Here is a 25,267-nt window from a genome sequence, read left to right as displayed (position 1 = left end):
CCGCCTATCCCTGAAGAAGCTCAAGCGCATTGGGCGAAACATGTAGGAATGCACGCCCTCACGTGCGTCCCGTATGTGACGTCACCATGCACAGAGGCCGTCTCAGCTCGACCTCCATTTCATTCATGGGCAAATAAGCTCTCTTAGCCTCACACTTATCGTGGACTATTAATAATGCTGGCACTGTGATCACTGTACAGCGGAGAACATGACGCCACTTGGCGAGCGGTGGAGTTGCTGCCATACTGTGAAGGACTGCCAATGCGGATGGTAAAAGCAAATGTCACTAAAGGAAGGGTGAGATGCTAGTAATGATGTGCTTATATTGGCAGTGCACCAGCCCCTTAATGCAATATTTGAGTGAATCTATTGTGACAACCTACTCTGTGTCATTCACATTTCACTAATATCCTATATCTGAACTGCTGTAGACTTTTTGGTACTCCCTGTTACACAAGTATGCCAGCAGGCCATCTACCTAGGCACCACACGTGACTGTATTATATCATATGCCTATCGATTACGATGTGTTCCGCATGATCAATTTGTCAGCAATCTATATATCCAGGAACGATATAAGTGATATACTTCACTATTACTTTGGATGTTATCTATCAATTGCTGCATTATCTTCTGAGACCCCCCTACAGCTCCATGCTACATTATTTACTATAGCCCCCCCCTCCGTGTATGAACATGGCCGAGTGAGCAGCTGCTTGGGTGACTAGACAACATTGTCTTTTTAACTTAGTGAGGTGGTGGTTAGTGGTTTTAGCTCACTTCTTTAAATTATTTGTTTATATACACTTTTCAATAAAGCCATTGTTGATTAAGCTGCATGGTCCCATTTGAAACTTCCTTCCAGTGGTATCTCTTTTTCCTTGATTTCTGTATGTGATCTCCCAGTCACCTGGCTACGGTCTACTGGTAGATCACAATCTACGGATTACTGACACCCGCTTTAGCACACGTGCACTCCTATGACCCAGAAGAGAAGTATGACCAAAAAATATTTGCCCATACTTCGCTTTTAAAGATCTTGAGCCTCAACAAGCTCTTTTAATCCAAAGCAACATTTTACGATGGTTGCATATTTTTCGCTTTCAGATTATCATTCTGCTACAACGTACATTAAAAATCTTCCACCCATTAAAGAATAAGTTCACCTTTTGGACAAAAATAATAAATGCACTTTTTTTGCATATAAAAAAATGTGCATTTATCATTTTTGGCCAAAGGAGCCTGTAAAGCATTGCACCATAAGTAGATCGAAGATGCCATGCAAGTCTCCTACAGACCTATCAGAATATCTGCTTGCTGTACGCGATGTACGAGCAAGCAGATATACTGACAGGAAGCTTCAATGAACTACCACGATGCACCATGGCACTCCACAGTGCCGTGGTAGTTCATTGAAAACTACGAGCCCACAGCTGCTAGAGCTGTCCGGATTTGTAGGCACTCATTCACAGCACACTGTGAATGAGTGACATGGATTCCTGAGCAATCCTATATTTTATTTATTTGTTTCACATTATATACAAGGTCTCATTTTTATTGATAATATCTTACACCTTACAATAAAGCGTGCTTATAGATTTTATTCTCTATTCCTTTTTTTTTACACATATATTTATTTTTCACATTTTAGAACTATTCTAGCATTTATAAAGTATGTTGTATACTTTCAGTTTTTAAACCTTGCTATTTACGATGGTTTCTTTAATAGTATACTGCTTTTAGTCATTTTTCTTTTTTCTTTTTTTTAATTAATTTTGCCCTCTAAAAATTCTAGTTCCCTCGCGGTCATGACAACACTTTGGCCTTAATATGTGCAGTCTCTCATCCAGAAAAAGTATGCGAGTCAAATGTTCTGACTTCACCTGACCTGCTCCATGCTTGTTCATTAACTCAGTATTTAATCCAGAGATAGTCAGGCAATTCATACTTTTTAAAGCAATTCAGAACAGATAGCCCTGGTATTTGTCCAGTGATGTTTTATGTTTTACGAAAGGATTACTAAAATGCACACACATAATTTAGCGTACATGAAAAAGCACACACAAGGTCATACCCCTCATTATTAGTGGCTTTTGCTCTAACAAAGAGAAAACTATGATTGAGTGGATCGCACATGCTTTAGCTCATGTAGTCACTTCCTCTAGCTTCATAACTGAAGGTTTGGACCCAGTACAGGCCTTCAGTTATGTAGCTGGCAGAAGTATTAATGGACTATACACAAGTGGTGATGTCACCGCACTTGTTCTCCATTAAGAACTACAATCCCACTGCTGTGGACAAAAGCCAGGTGTTGCAATAGGCATTCAAAGCCAAACCAGGTGTTTCAATATGCATTCTCACTTACTACTGACCTGAACATAGTTATCTCATTCATATTAGTCAGTTTGACAGTCTGATCAGTTTAAAGCAAACGCCCTCAAATTTACTATATGCGATTTTTAGTGGAACATCAGATGTACATTCACAACCTACTGGCCTGACAAAATGTATTTGCATACCAAGCATTAAAAAAAAAAAAATTTGTAAACACTCAAATAGTGTTTGTATTTAAAGAAAAAGGAGCATACCAGTGATTGTTGAGTGAAAAGTAAAAAAGTAGTCTCTATTCAAGCAAACATACTTAAAATGCTACCCAGACTGGAAAATGCAATTCTAACAATGATAGTAACAGTCTAAATGGTTATATAACCCATAGTACTCACCCACCGGCCAAAGTAGATCTGCAGTGGGACTTCGGGTGCAGTGTTTGGGTCTGGACCATAATCCTCCAACACATAGAATATATGCTCTGCATTCTGTAAACTCACTCTTCCTTTAAATGGTATGAATTCCATTGCCTGTTTTATGTGAAAATTATACATGTATTTACAGTTAGTCCATATTCATTACACAATTTACACGCTTGACTAACACTGTTACTTGACATATGCAATTATAATTGATGGCAGAAGACCTGATGGTAACATTCTACACACAAGCTCAAACAGAAATCTTGAGTTTCCTCTCCGACTCTGAATACATGTATCTTTCAACATCTGCTTACCAAATAAGACAACTGATGCACTGAGGTTTGTTAAATAGTGCTGTACAGCAAAAGGAAATGCTATTTTGTTTATATTGTTAAAAAACAAATGTAAAAGGTTTTACGCTATACAACCCTCTTCTTTATTTTTTTCGAGTTACTACTAAAAGGACACTGTTTTGGAATATTGGAAATTATTTCAGAACGTACTCTTTTTTTTTTTTTTTTTTATGACATGGGCAGTTTTATTTGTACTTACATATGGTCATGACAGATTATAAAATTGTAACTATTTAAATGTATCATTTGTGACAGTTGTTTGATGGTTTAGTCACTTTAAACACATAGTTCACATCTATTTAATGAGAGCATTAGGAGCACTGAGCTATACACTCACAACTTTTAAATGTCTACCGAGTCTAGTCTACCTGCACCTTCATTCCCCTGCACTAGATGTGATGCTGGATTGTTCTGATTACCTCCGTTTGACATTGCACTGCCAATCCATGTGCCCTTGCACTAGCATGTGGAAAGACAAATCAGTGCCATTGTCAAAATTAGCACTCATATCTCATAGAAAACCAGGTGTTACAATATGCATTCTTACTACTGACCTGAACATAGTTATCCCATTGATATTAGTCAGTTTGACAATAAGTATGGATACCATGCCTAGAGGTAAAGCCACAAGACAGCATTCCCAAACATTTCTTAAAGCTGATTTCCAGGTTTCCTTTGACTTTAAATAGTTTGTTTGGACCAAGCTGGTTCAAATGAACTATTTCCTTCACTAAGAGCTGCACTGGCTCTAAGCATGGTATGTAATGCATGTAGCTTCAGCTACATACAGTACACAGTACTGGATTCCCATCTCACACTCGGAACAAAAAGAGTCGGTCTTTGTAGCGCTCAGTCATTTATAGGCTGCTTTATATTCTGTGAATGGATACAAAACTTCCTCTGACTGGCAGAGGCAGAGAGGGCTGATGATATCACACTTTTCAACTCAGCCAATCAAAGGAAGCTTTGTATTCTCAGAAGTACTATTTTGTTCCAGGTGTGAGACGGGAAGTCTCTGTCTCACAGTCGGAACCCGATACTATGTACAGTATGTAGATCAAGCTACCTGAAGTACATACAGACCTCTGGAAGGTTTAATCCCCTTCATGACAAGTACATTTTTTGTTATTCTGCACTGTGCTACTTTAGCTGGCAATTCCTTAGTCAACACTGTACCCTAATGAAACTAATATAATGTTTTGCAAATAGAGCTTTCCTTTGGTGGTATTTATACATCACTGGGTTTCTTATTTTTTGCTATATATAAAAAAAATAAAAATATACAAACCAATTTTTGGAAAGTAGACAGTCCAAAAGGTATTTAGTGAGAGGCGTGGCAAGTTGTGATTTTTTTGTCAGAATTTCTTGGAAAATGAGGAAATTAAATAAAATTTTGGGGGGTTTCCACAATTTTGTTTACATACTGTCACCAGTGCAGTAAAGCATCATCATATGACTGGTGTGACAGTGATCAGGGACACTGACTGGTAACAATAATAATATTTTTTTTATACATTCTTACATACTCTCATCAGAGTAGTTCAGTATCACCATAGTGACACTGTACTATTCTGGGGGGGGCTTGGGGGGTGATAAGGGATTTTTTTTTTTGGTTACACTATTATTGCTTATTATGGCTTTCATTCATGACTGCTTGTTTGCTATTACGATGCTGTGATTGGCTACAGCTAATCATATAGTACAGGGTACCAGGTACCATGTGATAGCTGTAGGCCAATTAACACATCACAATAGTAAGCAATCTGCTATAAATGAAAGCCATTTTTGACTACCTTATAATTATGTGATCACTATGATTGGCCATAGTGAACACATGAAACCCTGGCTACTAACAGCAGCCAGGTACTGAGTGCTGTGATCTACTGTCACAGGACTGCACCACTGCACACCTCATATCAGCACATCGTGGTGCCTGCAGCTGCCGCTTGCTCACAGTAAATGTACTGTGGGTGGGCAAAAAGTGGTTAAACATGAAGTTTTAAGGTTCTCCTTTTGTGGTCATGCTCCAGGCCATCTGTTTATGGCAGCTGATGATTGGTTGAAATGTTAGTGGCTCAAGAGAAGGAGCTCTATCAGTACTATTAAGGTTCTTAAAGGCACAGAGGCTTTTTAAAAGGTATAGAGGCATTGTCTATACAAGGACCTAAGAGAGTGCTTGAAAAGGGCTTGATGGCCATATGTAATCCCAGGAGGAGAAGCCATCCATTGTGCTAAGCAGTTTTTGACTTCTTGTAACAAAGAAGTCAAAAGTACTGGTGAGTGCAGTGTGTGCGGAGGAAGATCACTTTATTACAGTTGGACTAATTACAGTGATATGCACTTTATGTCACACATGGATCTGATTGCACTTTAATGGACACTGTTTAAAGGCTAAAGGGGCGTGGTCATATATCTCTTTAGGAAATATCTGGTTTATATATTTGGGACTCATAAGTTTGGCTGACGGTTGCTCTTTTTGTACTTTCTAATTTATATTTTTCATAGGTATTTTATATATATTTTTGTCACTTTATAATATTAACATATGTTAGGCGTTTGGTGTGCTGGTGTTAAGGTATTAATGGCATTTAGAGAAGTGGCAATTCTCCTTTCTTCACAAAACAATTCATGTTAAAAATAAAGAAACATTACTTACATCAATCTTCATAAGCTTTTCTTTCTGTGTTAAGGTCTTATTGAAGCTATGAATGCTAATTTTGTACGTTGAGTTTGGTTGAAGATATGGTACCTAAGTGAAATGGTGAAAATTACTAATAGAACGCAGGCCGAAATACAGATAAACATATGTCATTATATTATTTTCTTACCATCCTTTCCGAATGGTAGCTCTGGATGGATTGCTTTAGTTCTGTTAAACGTTTACCATGACCCCACAGTTCAAACAGAGATCTAAGGGGTTAAAAAATACTTAGTTTACTGACTATAATCATCTTCTAATAGGTTAACTCAGGCAAAGTGCCATACCAAATAAGACCTTTTGATAACTTTTATAAGCATGAGTAAATCTCTGACATGTCAAAATACCAAGCAACAGCAATATGTTTTTGAAAAGCTGTTGTTGAGCTCCCAAACAAGACTTTTTTTAGGTTGATATGATGTTATTAGTCTGCTGCAAGCAGGAGGAAGCAGTTCTTCAGTCTCCCCAGCCAAAATAGGAGATGCTGTGCTCTACTTTTAAAAATGGAGATGTTGTGCTCCGCTTCTAAAAATGCTAATTGCCCATGTGTCATGCTGAGCCTAGTGCTTTGAGTCACTGACCTGAAATGCATATGCAGATAAGGACTTGTGACTGTTCTTTGATTTTCCTGATCTGCATACTTGTTCCAAGTGAGTAACCTGTAAAGTGCTGAAACCATAAGGGTTGATTTACTAACGGCAAATAGAATATGCACTTTGCAAACGTGCAGTTGCTCCAGAGCTTAGTAAATGAGGTACAGATTCATATTGCAAAAAATACCCAAACACGTGCAAGGAAAATTTAAAAAAAAAAAAAACAGCATTTTTGCTTGCACATGATTGGATGAGCTCATTTACTAAGCTCTGTAGTGTCCAAAGAGCCCAATCTATTCCCCATTAGTAAATCAACCTCATAGTGTTATTAAACAGCCAAACAACTAGCATTTTTAGAAGGAGATCAAAAATGGGGAGCCTCTCTCTTTATCTTATGGCAGGTTTACTTTAAATTAAAATACAAATTACCAGTAAATTTCCAGAATACATTATCTATTTGCAAGCAGTATTCCTTTTTTTTTTTTTTACCATAGGCTGAAAATGTACATTTTGTAATTAATTGTAATGCCTATTTACACTCTACAACATTACACTAACAAATGGACCCCAAACAAGACTTTTTAGGACAATGAAAAAAAAGATGAAACAGTACATTTTCTGTGGCTTATTACTGAATTGTCATTTTATAAAGCTGAACTCCTCGAAAATATATATTTTTTTTTACTTAGCTTATACAAACAAGTTATCTATAATAATGGTAATCAAAGGCCCATATCAATACGGTTTAGTTTCAAAATCCTAGTCTTATTCATGCCAGAACGTCTTGACAGAGCTATATATCTGGAATTGTGGGGAAAAGATCCATGGCAGTAACAGTAAAGTAATTTTGCCATTCACCCTCCCTATATACCAAACCTTACTTTGCACAAACCGTCCGCTTCATTATTTTTCTTGCTAATTCCTCACAAGGGATAGTCAGCACACAGAATGGAGACTGTGAAACAAAAATACAGCAACATTGTTAAATTGTAATGCTCTACCTAGACATCCTGCAATGCTATAAAAACACTTTAATAGATCCAACAACATATTCTACAATTCTTGACCAGGTCTGCATTGCTTAACTATTGATTTGCAGCCACATGATTTGTTTTACAGCATAAATATCTAAAAAAGAGGCCATGGAGTACATGGTTATAGCTTTCAAATATACAGCCATAATATATATGTAAACCAGTTTTTTTTAATGTGTAAGCGGAAGGAAGGGGGGGGGGTGGATTGTAAGATGTGGACAAATCTAATCACGGCCTGAGGAAGGAGCACACATGCTCCAAGTATGCACCTGCCAGACTGCCTCCGTTTTCGGTGACGTCACTGTGATCAGCATCGGATCTCTCAGCTTGCTGAAGCCCTGGATACCACCAGTCACCAGTGCGACGAGTCCTGGAGCACATCGCCTGCAGTGGTCTGGAGTTTACCATGCACAGGAGAAAGCTATCATGTGAAATGCGAGCCTTTACACTGCCTTTTGTAAGTTGCTCTATGCTCTGATTTCACTACCTTACTGCACTCAGAAAGCCCTGCTGTTTCTCTACTTTTTGTACCCATTAAACAAGAGCTTCTACTCTAAAGGCTGGCTGCTCCAGTCTGTGTGTGTGTTTTTAGACACAGTCTACATGGACATTATATTAGGACTATGAACAATTCTCTCTTACCCTGAAAGTCCTCAGCTAACCTAGTGATATAGCTCCTTTTTGGTTACATCCCCCTGATTTACTTATTCCCCCAGTGCCACTATTTATGTCTACTTGTTTGGACAAATCTTAACTGTCTGTGTTGCCAAAAGTACCCCAATATGAAGCTCTCCCACAAATGAAGTAACAAAGATACCCCTCTTCTTTCTTTCTTCTACTGTCTTCTTTTTCAGATGATAAAACACAACTACTCTTTAAAAAGGCATTCTTCCCTTGCCAAGGCAGAGTAACAGTGTGTTTGCGAAGACATCCCACCCAGCTATACCCACATTACCAGCAATCCCATGACCCATCAGCCTCTACTGCAGCCTATACTGCAATTCAATGGGGGAGATTTACTAAAACTGGAGCACTCAGAATCTTGTGCAGCTGAGCATGGTAGATAATCAGCTTCTAATTTCAGCTTGTTCAGTTAAGCTTTGACAATTAAACCTGGAAGCTGATTGGTTTCTATGCAGAGCTGCACCAGATTTTTGCATGCTACAGTTTTTGTGTATCTCCTCCAATGAGTCACAGGGTTGAGTGGAGCTGTGACAATACCCCCCTTTGTCACGTGGCAGTGCACGGGCCTAGCAATTAACTGCTAGACCCATACATTTTCAATGGGCAGAAGTCACATGATGCCCCATATCTGGAAGCACTAAGCCTGCGTTTTGAACTGTGGAGAATGATTGGTTAATGCCTCCAAAGCAATATCTCCCCAACGGGATAAAAAAAAAAAACAAAAACAAAAACAAAAAAAACACACTAAGCCCCCTCCATTAATTTGATACCTAGACTATTGCTTGACTCTTTTTCTGGATGGAGGAAACAGTTTGCAAAAAAAATACATTTTGTTTTTTGTTTACCTAAAACACACTGACACCATTTTTTTAAAAAATCCTGACCTTTGACCCTGACCTTTTTGACTTTGACCCTGACCCAAACACTTGCCCTGGCACTGAACTAGATCAAAACCTTGATCTACGTATTTTTTAATATTTATTTATCTTTTTTTTTTCTTTAACAAACTCTATGCCACCAGTTAGAGAGATACAATGTATCTCTCTCCTCCATTCATAGAGAGAAAAAAAAAAGACAAGGGGGCTGGGCTGTACAATGACTGATCACTGTGATAACCAATCAGAGGCTATCACAGCGATCATGTGACCCGGAATTGGGAGTCCCGGGTCACAATCGTTAGAACGGGACCCGGGGCTCTCAGTGACATCTCGGTCTTTGTGCTTGGAGTGCGCTGTGTGGCGCGTTCCCAGCACAAGGACAGGTACGCAAATATGCGGCCACACAGAAAAAAACTCAGTTCTGTGAGGCCGCATATTTGTGTTACGTCAGCGTCAAGGGGTTAAGCTGATAACACCCACACAATTCTAATTTCTCGTGAATTCATTGAACACAGACATTAAATATTCACAATACTGGAGGAACACTTACGTTAACCAATAGATAAATTAGTTCAATGAAAGCTAATTGGAGCCAATAGTTAAGTCCAATTAATGTAATAGGTTTGGAGGTGTGGTTTAGAGCTACTTCGATTGATAAAAGACACAAACATTTTAAGACTGAGTGAAGAAGCATCAGGTGATGTGAACCATGCCTCACAAAAAGGAGCTTTCTGAAGACATACTGTTTGATCAAGAGTTGTTGATCTGCATAAGGCTGGAAAGGGGTGCAAAGCAAAGTGTTTAGGCATCCAACAGTTGACAGACAAACTGTCTACAAATGGAGACAATTTAGTGCTGTGACTACTCTTCCTAGAAGTGGATGCCCAGTCAAGATGACTCCCAAGACACAATGCAGAATCCTCTAGGAAGTAAAAAAGAACCCATGAGTAACAGCTAAAGGCTTGACATTCTCACTGTAACTGGCAAACAATTCATGAGTCTACCATAAGTAAATCTTTGAACAGGCAGGGTGTCCATGGCAGAACACCACGAAGGAAACCGCCGCACTCCTGAAGTTTGCCAAAGAGCACCTTAGCAAACCACATCTATTAGGAAAATGTTTTGTGGACCGATGAAACAAAAGTTAAATTTGTTGAATACTCAACACTGTGTATGGCGCAAGGGTACAGATTACCAACATCAGAACATCATACTAACAGTGAAGAATGGTGGAGGCAACATCATGATTTGGGCTTGCTTTGCTGCCACAGGGCCTGGACCACTTGTTGTCATCGAGGGAAAAATGAATTCCCAAGTTTAAAAAAAACTATGCGGCTTAGTAGAAGTTGGGTGATACAGAAGGCCAATGCCCATAGTCATCAAAGTAAATCCATCACTGGACTGGCTTCAGAAAATAAAAATTTGCCTTTTGGAGTGGCCCAGATAGAGCCCAGACCTTAACCCACAAGTGTCAAACTGGTGGCCCTCCAGCTGTTGTGGAACCACAAATCCCATGAGGCATTGCAAGGTTGACAGTTACAAGCATGAGACACGATGATGAGACTTGTAGTTCTGCAACAGCTGGAGGGCCGTCAGTTTGACACCCCTGGGCTTAACCCCATAGAAATGCTATGCATGACCTTAAGAGAGCCATTCACACCACACAACCTACCAATGTGTCTGAGCTGAAGCAGTTATATATAAGGAATTATGAAAAATTCCTCATGAACATTGGGGAGGTCTGATTCAGAGATACCGAATGAGCTTGCTTGAATTCATTGATGCCAAAGGAAGTTCAACCAGCCATTAACTACAAAGGTTCACTTACCTTCAGCCCCAAACCAGTGTTCTTTCTTCTGACAAGATCCCAGCCAATTCTTGGAGTACTGCATACCCATAGAAAGTAAATACGAGAGGAACTAGCCAGTGCTTTTTTGGAGGAAAGATTGTTGGATTGGGGCTAAAGGTAAGTATTCTTCTAGGTGTGTTGCACTCTTCTGAATAAAAATGTAATCCCCACAGGTTGTCCTTTTTAATAAACCTTTCTAGGCTTATTAAAAAGGACAACCTGTGGGGATTACATTTTCTATCAGGATTTTATTTTGTATATGACCCTATTATGGAGAAGTTTTCTCACTTCCTAACAATGTGATGTCTGTAAATGTAACATGGGGTACATTTGTTATCAGGAAGAACAGCTTGTCCCTTTCTTTTCATTCCTAATATACAGGTGAAACTCGAAAAATTAGAATATCATGCAAAAGTTCATTTATTTCAATAATGCAACTTAAAAGGTGAAACTAATATATGAGATAGACTCATTACATGCAAAGCAAGACAGTTCAAGCCGTGATTTGTCATAATTGTGATGATTATGGCTTACAGCTCATGAAAACCCCAAATCCACAATCTCAGAACATTAGAATATTACATGCAATCAATAAAACAAGGATTGTACATAGAACAATATCGGACCTCTATCAGCCTGTGGCACTGCTGAGGTGTTATGGAAGACCAGGATGCTTCAATAGCGGCCTTCAGCTCTTCTGCATTGTTCGGTCTCATGTCTCTCATCTTTCTCTTGGCAATGCCCCATAGATTCTCTATGGGGTTCAGGTCAGGCGAGTTTGCTGGCCAATCAAGTACAGTAATCCCATGGTCACTGAACCAGGTTTTGGTGCTTTTGGCAGTGTGGGCAGGTGCCAAGTCCTGCTGGAAAATGAAATCAGCATCCCCATAAAGCTAGTCTGCAGAAGGAAGCATGAAGTGCTCCAAAAACTCCTGGTAGACGGCTGCATTGACCCTGGACTTAATGAAGCACAGTGGACCAACACCAGCAGATGACATGGCTCCGCAAATCAACCCAGACTGTGGAAACTTCACGCTGGACTTCAAGCATCTTGCAGTGTGTGCCTCTCCATTCTTCCTCCATACTCTGGGTCCTTGGTTTCCAAATGAGATGCAAAAGTTGCTCTCATCAGAAAAGAGGACTTTGGACCACTGAGCAACAGACCAGGTCTGTTTTTACTTAGCCCAGGTAAGACGCTTCTGACGTTGTTTGTTGTTCAGGAGCGGCTTGACAAGAGGAATATGACATTTGAAGCCCATGTCCAGGATCCATCTGTGTGTGGTGGCTCTTGATGCACTGGCTCCAGCCTCAGTCCACTCCTTGTGAAAGTCCCCAACACTTTTGAATCGCCTTTTCCTGACAATCCTCTCCAGGCTGTGGTCATCCCTGCTGCTTGTGCACCTTTTTCTTCCACATAACTTTCTATTAATGTGCTTTGATACAGCACTTTGGGAACATCCAACTTATTTGCAATTACCTTTTGAGGCTTTCCCTCCTTATGGAGGGTGTCAATGATGGTTTTCTGCACAACTGTCAGGTCAGCAGTCTTTCCCATGATTGTGATTCCTACTGAACCAGACTGAGAGACCATTTAAAGGCTCAGGAACCCTTTGCAGGTGTTATGGCTTAATTAGCTGATCAGAGTGGGACACTTTGAGCCTAGAATATTGCACCTTTTCACAATATTCTAATTTTCTGAGATTGTGGATTTGGGGTTTTCATGAGCTGTAAGCCATAATCATCACAATTATGACAAATCACGGCTTGAACTATCTTGCTTTGCATGTAATGAGTCTATCTCATATATTAGTTTCACCTTTTAAGTTGCAGTTCTGAAATAAATGAACTTTTGCACAATATTCTAATTTTTTGAGTTTCACCTGTACTGTATGTTATATTGGGCTGTATCCCCTTTGGAGATATTTCCCACATTTTGTGTTGTGACAGGAAGTGAGGGAACCTCTGTCTAACAGAGAGACAGAGTACTGAAAACCTGACAGAAGCTGTAACCCTTATCTGCTCTATCCAAAACAAAATGTAACGTTTTGGCTGCACTTGGGCTTTAGGACAAAGGTTTAAGACAAAACAGGTGTCCAAATTGACATTAAATGTAAATGACATACCTTTTCATGGTCATCTTGAATATTACTAAAATTCCCTCCAAAAAGAGAGTTTAAAGACCGGATTTCCTGTAGAAAAAAGGGATTTATATATTTAAAGGGACAAAGAAAATCTTTTAGAAATAAGACAATGCATGTTAATACTAAGTACACTCTTGGAACGCTGTAATGTATTGTACAGCAACACATCACATATAGGAGGTATCCAGCACAATATCAGGCCCATCTAATATTCCTGCATTTTACATGCATTGACATTTATCCCTAAAAAGGTTCAGGGGGATTCATAAAGCATGTATATGACATTCTTTAGAATACCGGAGTTCCTTCACACAACAAACATTAGCGCTTGCCCCAAATTAAACTACTTGCTAAACAAACGTACATGAATTTGAGGCCAGACTCGTGCAGAGGTGCAGTGAGGCTGAAGTATCCACGTGGAAACTCCATTCTCAAAGAAGGGCTAGCTCCCTCCTAACGTTACTCCTGTCACACAGACAGAGCAGCAGCCAAGGAGTTGTGTACCTGGGTGGACAAAGCCTGATGGGGATTCAGAGACACTACATTCCCACCAGGTCCTCCCCCCTTGTGATTGACAGCATGCAGTGGCAGATCCATAACTAATAGACTGCCTGCTATTGGCTATAGAATCTGCCCACTGCATGCTGTCAATCACAAGGACAGGGCGGAACTGATGGGAACTGCTGTCCAGGCTCCACTCACTCTCAGAATCACTGGTTGCTAGGAGGCCTTCAACTCTGAATCTGACAGCATCCGTGGCAACCGGTGACAGAGGGAAAGGAGGGGGTAGTAGTGGCAAACACGGGCCTGTCTCTGTATGCTAACTTAGTGTCAGTCCTTATAACTTCCAGTTGTGCTATCTACGAACTGGAGGTATTTCTTTTTGATTTTAGCCCAGCCAAATCTGTTGTATGTTTCGGTAAAGCTGCCCAAACTGGACTTTTTGAATCTGGTGCAGGAACTTTTCAAGGGCCATACCGCCTGGAAGGCGGACATTCTATGAATGGAGGAGGTGTGGATTAATGTTACAAGAAGCTAACCCCCTATGACTACGTGCCTTCGCACGAAACGCGTCAGGGGGCGGCTACAGCGGTGTGACGTCACGCCGACCGGCGCCACGAGGGCCCCGGCGGCCATTTGCTAAACCTATGTATGGTCAGTATCTTTCCTGCCCCTGCTTGTATCGTGATTTTTTGGGAATAAATACCCCTTGCCATTAAGGTATCACACTATTTGGCCTCCTTTTGTTCTTTGGGCTCCGGTGGGAGCCTTTTACGTCTGCAGAGCGGCCTTTTTTCATCTATGTGTGGCAACACTATCAAGTGGCGAGGGGCTTTGTGACCAGATCTGACCAGATCCATATGAGGACCCTAGGATTATCTGTTCTGAATGCGCATTTGGATTGCGTATCTGGTGAGTGCGCAATCTTTATACCTTTATCACCTCATCCACGAATCCAGTCATTGGAGTTCTTTGAAGACTCTCTTGGGTTTTGATCACGTTATGGACTATACTCATCATCTATAGTCACTTTTTTATTGCACTTTATCAGCACCTTAACATTGGTTTATATGAATGTGTATTTATTAAGTTAGCGCTGCACCTCCCTTTTTATGCATTCTGATTATTTTGAAGGTTTATACGGTACCTTTTTTGGTGTTCAGCTGCTATTGTCTCATTTTTATTTATTAATTTATCAATTTTAGAATCTAATTTAAGCGCTCACTTGCCCTGAGATTTAATGTTACAATCTCCCCCCTTTAATCACAGAATGGCTTGCATTCAGAATAAAGAATAGAAGGCTTTCCTTGAATGGATGAGATGCTGAATGAGCAACCTCCTGTGAAATCTGTACTAGAAGTCTCAGCGCCAGATGTTTGGTGCTAACAGAAGATTGTGGGCTGTCACAGTGTGGGAAACCTAAAGTGGTTGTAAACCCTTACATTGACCCAGTGAAGTGACTGGCCTCAGGTGATATACAGATATGAAACAAATCCTCCTACCTAAGTTGTACCTGTCTATCTGCAGACATTTCTTCTCTACATTTGTTCACCGTTCTGAATTTAAAACTTGTCTTAGCGTTCAGAAAAAAGGTGGCAGTGAACTTAAAATACACTTTGCAGAGCCCTTGAAAGCTGATTGGAGGGAAGAGATACACTCTTCCACAAAGCTCACAGGAACAGAGCTGAGGCTATCAATCTGCTGGAGCTCCCTTCCCTGTCACCCTTTTCTCTTGGTGTCAGGAAAATTTATTTACTCTAAGCTGCGCAGTTCAGTATACATTCACACAGATCCTGTGTGCTCGGATGGCTGAACTCCTGCGCAGCCACAGCTCAGTTAACATTCCAGTACAGATCCTGTGTGCCGAGATGACTGAACCTCTGTGCATGTGCAGCTCAATATACATTCTGACACAGTTCTTGTGAGCAGGGTTGGCTGAACTCTTGTGCATGTGCAGCTAAGTATACATTCCGGCACAGATCCTGTGTGCTGGGACAATGGAACTCCTGCACATCTGCTGTTCAGTATACATTTCGGCACAGATCCTGTGTGCTGGGACAATGGAACTCCTGCACATCTGCTGTTCAGTATACATTCCGACACAGATCCTGTGTGCTGGGACGACTGAACTCTTGCACATTTGCAGCTCAGTATGCATTCCAACACAGATCCTGTGTGCTGGGATGACTAAACTCCAACACATTCACAGCTCAGTATACATTCCAGTACAGATCCTGGTGTGCTGGGACGACTGAACCCCTGTGCATGCGCAGCTTAATATACATTCCAGTACAGATCCTGGTGTGCTGGGACGACTGAACCCCTGTGCATGTGCAGCTTAATATACATTCCAGTACAGATCCTGTGTGCTGGGACGACTGAACCCCTGTGCACGCGCAGCTTAATATACATTCCAGTACAGATCCTGTGTGCTGGGACGACTGAACCCCTGTGCATGCGCAGCTTAATATACATTCCAGTACAGATCCTGTGTGCTCGGATGACTGAACTCCTGTGCATTTGCAGCTCAGTATACATTCTAGTATAGATCCTGTGTACTGGTACGACTGAACTCCTGCGCATGTACAGCATTTGGAGCTCAGTATACATTCCAGTACAGATCCTGTGTGCTGGGACGACTGAACTCCTAAGCATTTGCAGCTCAGTATACATTTCAGTACAGATCCCGTGTGCTGGGACGACTGAACTCCTGTACATGTACAGCTCAGTATACAATCCAGTACAGATACTCTGCTGGGACAACTGAACTTCCGTACATGCACAGCTCAGTATACATTCCAGTACAGATCCTGTGGACTGGGGCGACAGAACCCCTGTGCATGCGCAGCTTCATATACATTCCAGTACAGATCCTCTGTGCTGGGATGACTGAACTCCTGTGGATTTGCAGCTCAGTATATGTTCCAGTACAGATCATGTGTGCTGGGACAACTGAACTCCTGCGCATTCGCAGCTCAGTATACATTCTAGTATAGATCCTGTGTACTGATACAACTGAACTCCTGCGCATATGCAGCACTTGGAGCTCAGTATACATGGGATGGCTGAACTCTTGCTCATGTGTAACTCAGTATACATTCTAGTACAGATCCTGTGTGCTGGGACGACTGAACTCCTCAGCATTTGCAGCTCAGTATACATTCCAGCACAGATCCTGTGTGCTGGGACGACTGAACTCCCGTACATGTACAACTCAACATACATTCCAGTTCAGATCATGTGCTGGGACAACTGAACTCCCGTACATGTACAGCTCAGTATACATTCCAGTACAGATCCTGTGTGCTGGGACAACTGAACTCCCGTACATGTACAGCTCAGTATACATTCCAGTACAGATCCTGTGTGCTGGGACAACTGAACTCCCGTACATGCACAGCTCAGTATACATTGCAGTACAGATCCTGTGTGCTGGTACGAATGAGCTCCTGCACATTTGCAGCTCAGTATACATTCCAGTACAGATCCTGTGCAAAGGGATGGCTGAACTCCTGCGCATGTGTATCTCAGTATATGTTCTAGAACAGATCCTGTGTGCTGGGACGACTGAACTCCTAAGCATTTGCAGCTCAGTATACATTCCAGTACAGATCACGTGTGCTGGGACAACTGAACCCCTGTACATGCACAGGTCAGTATACATTCCAGTACAGATCCTGTGGGCTGGGGCGACAGAACCCCTGTGCATGCGCAGCTTCATATACATCCCAGTACAGATCCTGTGTGCTGGGTTGACTGAACTCCTGTACATGCACAGCTCAGTATACATTCCAGTACAGTGCCAGTGTGTTGCGACAACTGAACTCCCGTACATACACAGCTCAGTATACATTCCAGTACGGATCCTGTAAATGTGCAGTAGTGACATCATCCCATGCCAGCCAATGAAGACAGAGGCAAGCTGGGTAGCAGATGCCAGTGCTGGTGAGGGCCCATGAACCACTGAAGGTGAGCTAAGCATTGCAGAATTTAGTCCAGCTTTAACCCTTGCAGCGCAGGCACAGTGCCACCGCAAGGAATACAATCCCAGCTTCCCAGAGTCAGGCTTTGAACAAATCCCGCAGCAGCCAGAATTGGGGCACACTTCATTACAGGTACCCGGTATTTACTGTACAAACACAAAAATCATGTTTCTCCTTCAGCTTTAACATATAAAAAATGCAATTGTGTCAAAGAAGCGGGCAATCAGTGATATTCTGGAATGGCACAATGGGATGAAGGCACTGGGACAGCATGCTGCCTCTCACACACACAGCCCAGGGCTCTGCACCCTCTGCTCTATAAAGATGTGCAATACACTGACTATACGTCTCACCGGCAACCGGAACTCGCAGTTCTCCTGAGCCAGCAGCAGCAGATACTTCTTCAGTACAGCACCGCTCTTACAGGACAGCGCCATCTTCCCTGCTGATGTCACGGCCGGAGTGGGCAGGAAGTGTGCGAGCCCCGGGGTGGGCGGAGCCAGACACAAAGCTCAAACAAGGCGGAGGCTGAGCTGTGCAGGTGTGGGGGCAATCGGACAGCATGTCAGCAGAGGGCGAGGAGCAGGGCCCAGCCAGCTATGACAGCAGGTGTATCTTCTGTAGGATCACCAACAACCAGGAGAAGGGCTCCGAATTACTGCACTCTGATGTGAGTAGAGGGAATCTGTGACAACACACACACTGATAGTACTGCACTGGATGGGAGATCTGTGACCACACACACACTGATAGCACTGCACTGGATGGGAGATCTGTGACCACACACACACTGATAGCACTGCACTGGATGGGAGATCTGTCACAGCACACACTGATAACGCCTACTGGATGGGAGATCTGTCACAGCACACACACTGATAGTACTGCACTGGATGGGAGATCTGTGACCACACACACACTGCTAGCACTGCACTGGATGGGAGATCTGTGACCACACACACACTGATAGCACTGCACTGGATGGGAGATCTGTCACAGCACACACTGATAACGCCTACTGGATGGGAGATCTGTCACAGCACACACACTGATAGTACTGCACTGGATGGGAGATCTGTGACCACACACACACTGATAGCACTGCACTGGATGGGAGATCTGTCACAGCACACACTGATAACGCCTACTGGATGGGAGATCTGTCACAGCACACACACTGATAGTACTGCACTGGATGGGAGATCTGTGACCACACACACACTGATAGTACTGCACTGGATGGGAGATCTGTGACCACACACACACTGATAGCACTGCACTGGATGGGAGATCTGTCACAGCACACACTGATAACGCCTACTGGATGGGAGATCTGTCACAGCACACACACCGATAGTACTGCACTGGATGGGAGATCTGTGACCACACACACACTGATAGCACTGCACTGGATGGGAGATCTGTCACAGCACACACTGATAACGCCTACTGGATGGGAGATCTGTCACAGCACACACACCGATAGTACTGCACTGGATGGGAGATCTGTGACCACACACACACTGATAGCACTGCACTGGATGGGAGATCTGTGACCACACACACTGATAGCACTGCACTGGATGGGAGATCTGTCACAGCACACATAGAGATGAGCGAATCGAAGTATCCGAAGTGGAATTCGAGTCGAATATCGGAAAAATTTCGATTCGTGCCGAATCCGAAAAACAGCCTAATTCGGACGCGCGAATCGAAATTTTTCCGAAAATGGCGGCTGACATGTGCGGCGACGGAGCGGGGATGTCGGGGAAGGCGCGCAGACAAGGCGCGCTGCCCCATAATGCATTCCTCAACGACATGTGATCGCATCAGCCAATCAGCAGCCAGCCAGCCAGCACTGTGTAATGGTCGAGGTATATATAGCGGCCATTTTGGAAATCTTCATTTGCCTGCAGTCATTGAACAGAGGCAGACCGCTCTGTACTAGGGACAGGGACAGAGTTAGGGCCACAGAAACGAGAATTGGGGACAGAGAGAAGTTACTTAGGGACAGAGAACCATTACTCAGGGACACAGACTTGTTAATGAGGGCCACAGAATCGTTATTTAGGGACAAAGAAACGCTAGTTAGGGCCACAGAATTCATACTCAGGGACAGACAGAATTGTTACTCAGTGCCAGAGAATTGTTACTTAGGGCCACAGAAACGTTATTAGGGCCACAGAATTTTTACTCAGGGACAGACAGAATTGTTACTGAGTGCCAGAGAATTGTTACTCAGGGACAGACAGAATTGTTACTGAGTGCCAGAGAATTCTTACTCAGGGCCACAGAATTCATTCTCAGGGACAGACAGAATTGTTACTCAGGGACAGACAGAATTGTTACTGAGTGCCAGAGAATTGTTACTCAGGGACAGACAGAATTGTTACTGAGTGCCAGAGAATTGTTACTCAGGGACAGACAGAATTGTTACTGAGTGCCAGAGAATTGTTACTCAGGGACAGACAGAATTGTTACTGAGTGCCAGAGAATTGTTACTCTCACAGACACAAAATTGTTACTTGCACAGACACAGAATTGTTACTTGCACAGACACACAATTGTTACTCAGGGCCACAGAATTCATACTCAGGGACAGACAGAATTGTTACTGAGTGCCAGAGAATTCTTACTCAGGGCCACAGAATTCATACTCAGGGACAGACAGAATTGTTACTCAGGGACAGACAGAATTGTTACTGAGTGCCAGAGAATTGTTACTCAGGGACAGACAGAATTGTTACTGAGTGCCAGAGAATTCTTACTCAGGGACAGACAGAATTGTTACTGAGTGCCAGAGAATTGTTACTCTCACAGACACAAAATTGTTACTTGCACAGACACAGAATTGTTACTCGCACAGAGACAGAATTGTTACTCAGGGCCACAGAATTCATACTCAGGGACAGACAGAATTGTTACTGAGTGCCAGAGAATTGTTACTCAGGGACAGACAGAATTGTTACTGAGTGCCAGAGAATTGTTACTCTCACAGACACAAAATTGTTACTTGCACAGACACAGAATTGTTACTTGCACAGACACACAATTGTTACTCAGGGCCACAGAATTCATACTCAGGGACAGACAGAATTGTTACTGAGTGCCAGAGAATTCTTACTCAGGGCCACAGAATTCATACTCAGGGACAGACAGAATTGTTACTCAGGGACAGACAGAATTGTTACTGAGTGCCAGAGAATTGTTACTCAGGGACAGACAGAATTGTTACTGAGTGCCAGAGAATTGTTACTCTCACAGACACAAAATTGTTACTTGCACAGACACAGAATTGTTACTTGCACAGACACACAATTGTTACTCAGGGCCACAGAATTCATACTCAGGGACAGACAGAATTGTTACTGAGTGCCAGAGAATTGTTACTCAGGGACAGACAGAATTGTTACTGAGTGCCAGAGAATTGTTACTCTCACAGACACAAAATTGTTACTTGCACAGACACAGAATTGTTACTCGCACAGAGACAGAATTGTTACTCAGGGCCACAGAATTCATACTCAGGGACAGACAGAATTGTTACTGAGTGCCAGAGAATTGTTACTCAGGGACAGACAGAATTGTTACTGAGTGCCAGAGAATTGTTACTCAGGGACAGACAGAATTGTTACTGAGTGCCAGAGAATTGTTACTCTCACAGACACAAAATTGTTACTTGCACAGACACAGAATTGTTACTCGCACAGAGACAGAATTGTTACTCAGGGCCACAGAATTCATACTCAGGGACAGACAGAATTGTTACTGAGTGCCAGAGAATTGTTACTCAGGGACAGACAGAATTGTTACTGAGTGCCAGAGAATTGTTACTCTCACAGACACAAAATTGTTACTTGCACAGACACAGAATTGTTACTCGCACAGAGACAGAATTGTTACTCAGGGCCACAGAATTCATACTCAGGGACAGACAGAATTGTTACTGAGTGCCAGAGAATTGTTACTCAGGGACAGACAGAATTGTTACTGAGTGCCAGAGAATTGTTACTCTCACAGACACAAAATTGTTACTTGCACAGACACAGAATTGTTACTTGCACAGACACACAATTGTTACTCAGGGCCACAGAATTCATACTCAGGGACAGACAGAATTGTTACTGAGTGCCAGAGAATTCTTACTCAGGGCCACAGAATTCATACTCAGGGACAGACAGAATTGTTACTCAGGGACAGACAGAATTGTTACTGAGTGCCAGAGAATTGTTACTCAGGGACAGACAGAATTGTTACTGAGTGCCAGAGAATTGTTACTCTCACAGACACAAAATTGTTACTTGCACAGACACAGAATTGTTACTTGCACAGACACACAATTGTTACTCAGGGCCACAGAATTCATACTCAGGGACAGACAGAATTGTTACTGAGTGCCAGAGAATTGTTACTCAGGGACAGACAGAATTGTTACTGAGTGCCAGAGAATTGTTACTCGCACAGACACAAAATTGTTACTTGCACAGACACAGAATTGTTACTCGCACAGAGACAGAATTGTTACTCAGGGCCACAGAATTCATACTCAGGGACAGACAGAATTGTTACTGAGTGCCAGAGAATTGTTACTCAGGGACAGACAGAATTGTTACTGAGTGCCAGAGAATTGTTACTCTCACAGACACAAAATTGTTACTTGCACAGACACAGAATTGTTACTCGCACAGAGACAGAATTGTTACTCAGGGCCACAGAATTCATACTCAGGGACAGACAGAATTGTTACTGAGTGCCAGAGAATTGTTACTCAGGGACAGACAGAATTGTTACTGAGTGCCAGAGAATTGTTACTCTCACAGACACAAAATTGTTACTTGCACAGACACAGAATTGTTACTTGCACAGACACACAATTGTTACTCAGGGCCACAGAATTCATACTCAGGGACAGACAGAATTGTTACTGAGTGCCAGAGAATTCTTACTCAGGGCCACAGAATTCATACTCAGGGACAGACAGAATTGTTACTCAGGGACAGACAGAATTGTTACTGAGTGCCAGAGAATTGTTACTCAGGGACAGACAGAATTGTTACTGAGTGCCAGAGAATTGTTACTCTCACAGACACAAAATTGTTACTTGCACAGACACAGAATTGTTACTTGCACAGACACACAATTGTTACTCAGGGCCACAGAATTCATACTCAGGGACAGACAGAATTGTTACTGAGTGCCAGAGAATTGTTACTCAGGGACAGACAGAATTGTTACTGAGTGCCAGAGAATTGTTACTCTCACAGACACAAAATTGTTACTTGCACAGACACAGAATTGTTACTCGCACAGAGACAGAATTGTTACTCAGGGCCACAGAATTCATACTCAGGGACAGACAGAATTGTTACTGAGTGCCAGAGAATTGTTACTCAGGGACAGACAGAATTGTTACTGAGTGCCAGAGAATTGTTACTCAGGGACAGACAGAATTGTTACTGAGTGCCAGAGAATTGTTACTCGCACAGACACAAAATTGTTACTTGCACAGACACAGAATTGTTACTCGCACAGACACAGAATTGTTACTCAGGGCCACAGAATTCATACTCAGGGACAGACAGAATTGTTACTGAGTGCCAGAGAATTGTTACTCAGGGACAGACAGAATTGTTACTGAGTGCCAGAGAATTGTTACTCAGGGACAGACAGAATTGTTACTGAGTGCCAGAGAATTGTTACTCAGGGACAGACAGAATTGTTACTGAGTGCCAGAGAATTGTTACTCAGGGACAGACAGAATTGTTACTGAGTGCCAGAGAATTGTTACTCGCACAGACACAAAATTGTTACTTGCACAGACACAGAATTGTTACTCGCACAGACACAGAATTGTTACTCAGGGCCACAGAATTCATACTCAGGGATAGACAGAATTGTTACTGAGTGCCAGAGAATTGTTACTCAGGGACAGACAGAATTGTTACTGAGTGCCAGAGAATTGTTACTCAGGGACAGACAGAATTGTTACTGAGTGCCAGAGAATTGTTACTCAGGGACAGACAGAATTGTTACTGAGTGCCAGAGAATTGTTACTCAGGGACAGACAGAATTGTTACTGAGTGCCAGAGAATTGTTACTCAGGGACAGACAGAATTGTTACTGAGTGCCAGAGAATTGTTACTCAGGGACAGACAGAATTGTTACTGAGTGCCAGAGAATTGTTACTCGCACAGACACAAAATTGTTACTTGCACAGACACAGAATTGTTACTCGCACAGACACAGAATTGTTACTCGCACAGACACAGAATTGTTACTCAGGGCCACAGAATTCATACTCAGGGACAGACAGAATTGTTACTGAGTGCCAGAGAATTGTTACTCAGGGACACCTAATCGTTGAATTAAATAGTATGTCAGACAACATGCAGAGGAGTGGCAGAGGAGGCAATGTTTTAGGAGCGAGCAGACGTGGCAGCAGAGGAAGGGGTCGAGGCAGCAGTATTCGCAGCCAGAGGCCAGTGCTCCCGGTGTCATCCAGCGGTCGTGTCTCCACCGACAACCCTGCCGTCATTGATTGGTTGGCTCGGTCGTCTTCCTCTTCCCAGGTCACCTCTGACACCTACAGCCAACGGTCGGTGGGTACGTCAGACACAACCGTTAGTTGGCATGGCCCGGGACCAAGCCCACTGAAATCACGTGTCCTCTACCTGCCCCTGTCCTTTGCTGTTCCCTCACCAAGCGAAGTATCGCATGCTGTGGGCTCAGCCCCACTGTACAGTGAGGAAGAGCTAACAGAGGGCGGTCAGGAACGGGGGGAGACATCGGCCTTTTCAGCAGCCAAGCGAACAAGTACTGGCGAGGAGAGTGGCTCGGTAGCCGGTCTAGAGACAGGTCTGTCTCCTGACCCAGACGCAGCCGAGGGGGCTAGTAGTGAGGCGGAGACCCTACTTGATGATGAGGAGGTTGATCGCACTTGGCAGCCTCGTCGTCATCAGGCAATTTCTTCCGCATCATCAGGAGAAGAGGGTGGCAGCTTGGCAGCGAGCAAAACAGTCGGTGGGTTGCCCAGGAGACAGCAGCAGGGTCGCATCAGTGTCAGTGGAGCCAAACGTCCACGGAGTAGAGCACCAGCTCCACTGCAGCCTACCACCACGGCCAGTAGTGGTGCCGGTGCGCACGGAGGAAGTAGCAGTCAGCCAGTGAAGAGTAGCGGGGGCAAAGTTTCCTACTCGGTGGTGTGGCAATTTTTCCTCAAGCCGCCCGAGGAAGTAAACGTAGCCGTATGTCGACTATGTGGCCAGAAATGCAAGCGTGGCCAGGGGGCCCATGTTGGGACTACAGCGTTGCGTCAGCATATGCAGCGTCACCATTCGGTGGCCTGGGAAAACCGTGATAAACATACGGCGGTTCTGCCTGCCCCAGCCCCCGCTCCATCACCCGCTCCGTTACTTGCTCCGTCACCCGACGTCGTCAATCGCCCTCTATCAGCCAGTCAAGGCTCCAACACCTCTGCTGAGGGGAGTTGTCGCTCATTGGCATCTTCCGCTCGTTCAGATGCTCCTTCTCCTGCTACTCCTCTTCTCGGATTCCGTCAACAGTCTTTCTTGGAATCCGTATCCAAGAGACAACAGTTTGCGAGCACGCACCCGACGGTGCAAAAGCTGAACGTCCTCCTGTCCAAGTTGCTGGTGCTGCAGTCCCTCCCTTTCCAACTGGTGGACTCAGCACCTTTCCGAGAAATGATGGCTTGTGCCGCGCCGCGGTGGAGAGTGCCAAGCCGTCATTTCTTTGCCCAAAAGGCAGTGCCAGCCCTGCATTCACATGTAGAAGAGATGGTGG

At 43.2% G+C, this 25,267-nt stretch overlaps 2 protein-coding genes across 2 annotated transcripts in view; one reads left to right on the top strand and one right to left on the bottom strand.

The window, feature by feature from the left end:
• The window catches only part of TRMT11 (tRNA methyltransferase 11), a 92,327-nt gene extending 74,195 nt beyond the window's left edge, over window positions 1-18,132 (bottom strand). The window contains exons 1-6 of the mRNA XM_089686448.1: window positions 17,818-18,132; window positions 12,963-13,028; window positions 7,276-7,349; window positions 5,932-6,013; window positions 5,760-5,852; window positions 2,724-2,858 (exon numbers count right to left, since the gene is read on the bottom strand). Of these exons, the coding sequence (XP_089542574.1) occupies window positions 2,724-2,858; window positions 5,760-5,852; window positions 5,932-6,013; window positions 7,276-7,349; window positions 12,963-13,028; window positions 17,818-17,901 (534 nt within the window). The 5' untranslated portion in view covers window positions 17,902-18,132. The remainder of the gene's footprint in view (window positions 1-2,723; window positions 2,859-5,759; window positions 5,853-5,931; window positions 6,014-7,275; window positions 7,350-12,962; window positions 13,029-17,817) is intronic.
• HINT3 (histidine triad nucleotide binding protein 3) overlaps window positions 17,916-25,267 on the top strand; it is a 37,877-nt gene continuing 30,525 nt past the window's right edge. Inside the window, exon 1 of the mRNA XM_089686449.1 lies at window positions 17,916-18,134. Coding sequence (XP_089542575.1) covers window positions 18,027-18,134 — 108 coding nt within the window. The 5' untranslated portion in view covers window positions 17,916-18,026. The remainder of the gene's footprint in view (window positions 18,135-25,267) is intronic.

The sequence above is a fragment of the Staurois parvus genome, unplaced genomic scaffold, assembly GCF_062004578.1.
Source record: "Staurois parvus isolate SC_StPar_1 unplaced genomic scaffold, SC_StPar_1.0 ptg000397l, whole genome shotgun sequence".
NCBI lineage: Eukaryota > Metazoa > Chordata > Amphibia > Anura > Ranidae > Staurois > Staurois parvus.
The sequence above is the reverse complement of the archived record's forward strand: the minus strand, read 5'-3'. Positions and strand labels throughout refer to the sequence as shown.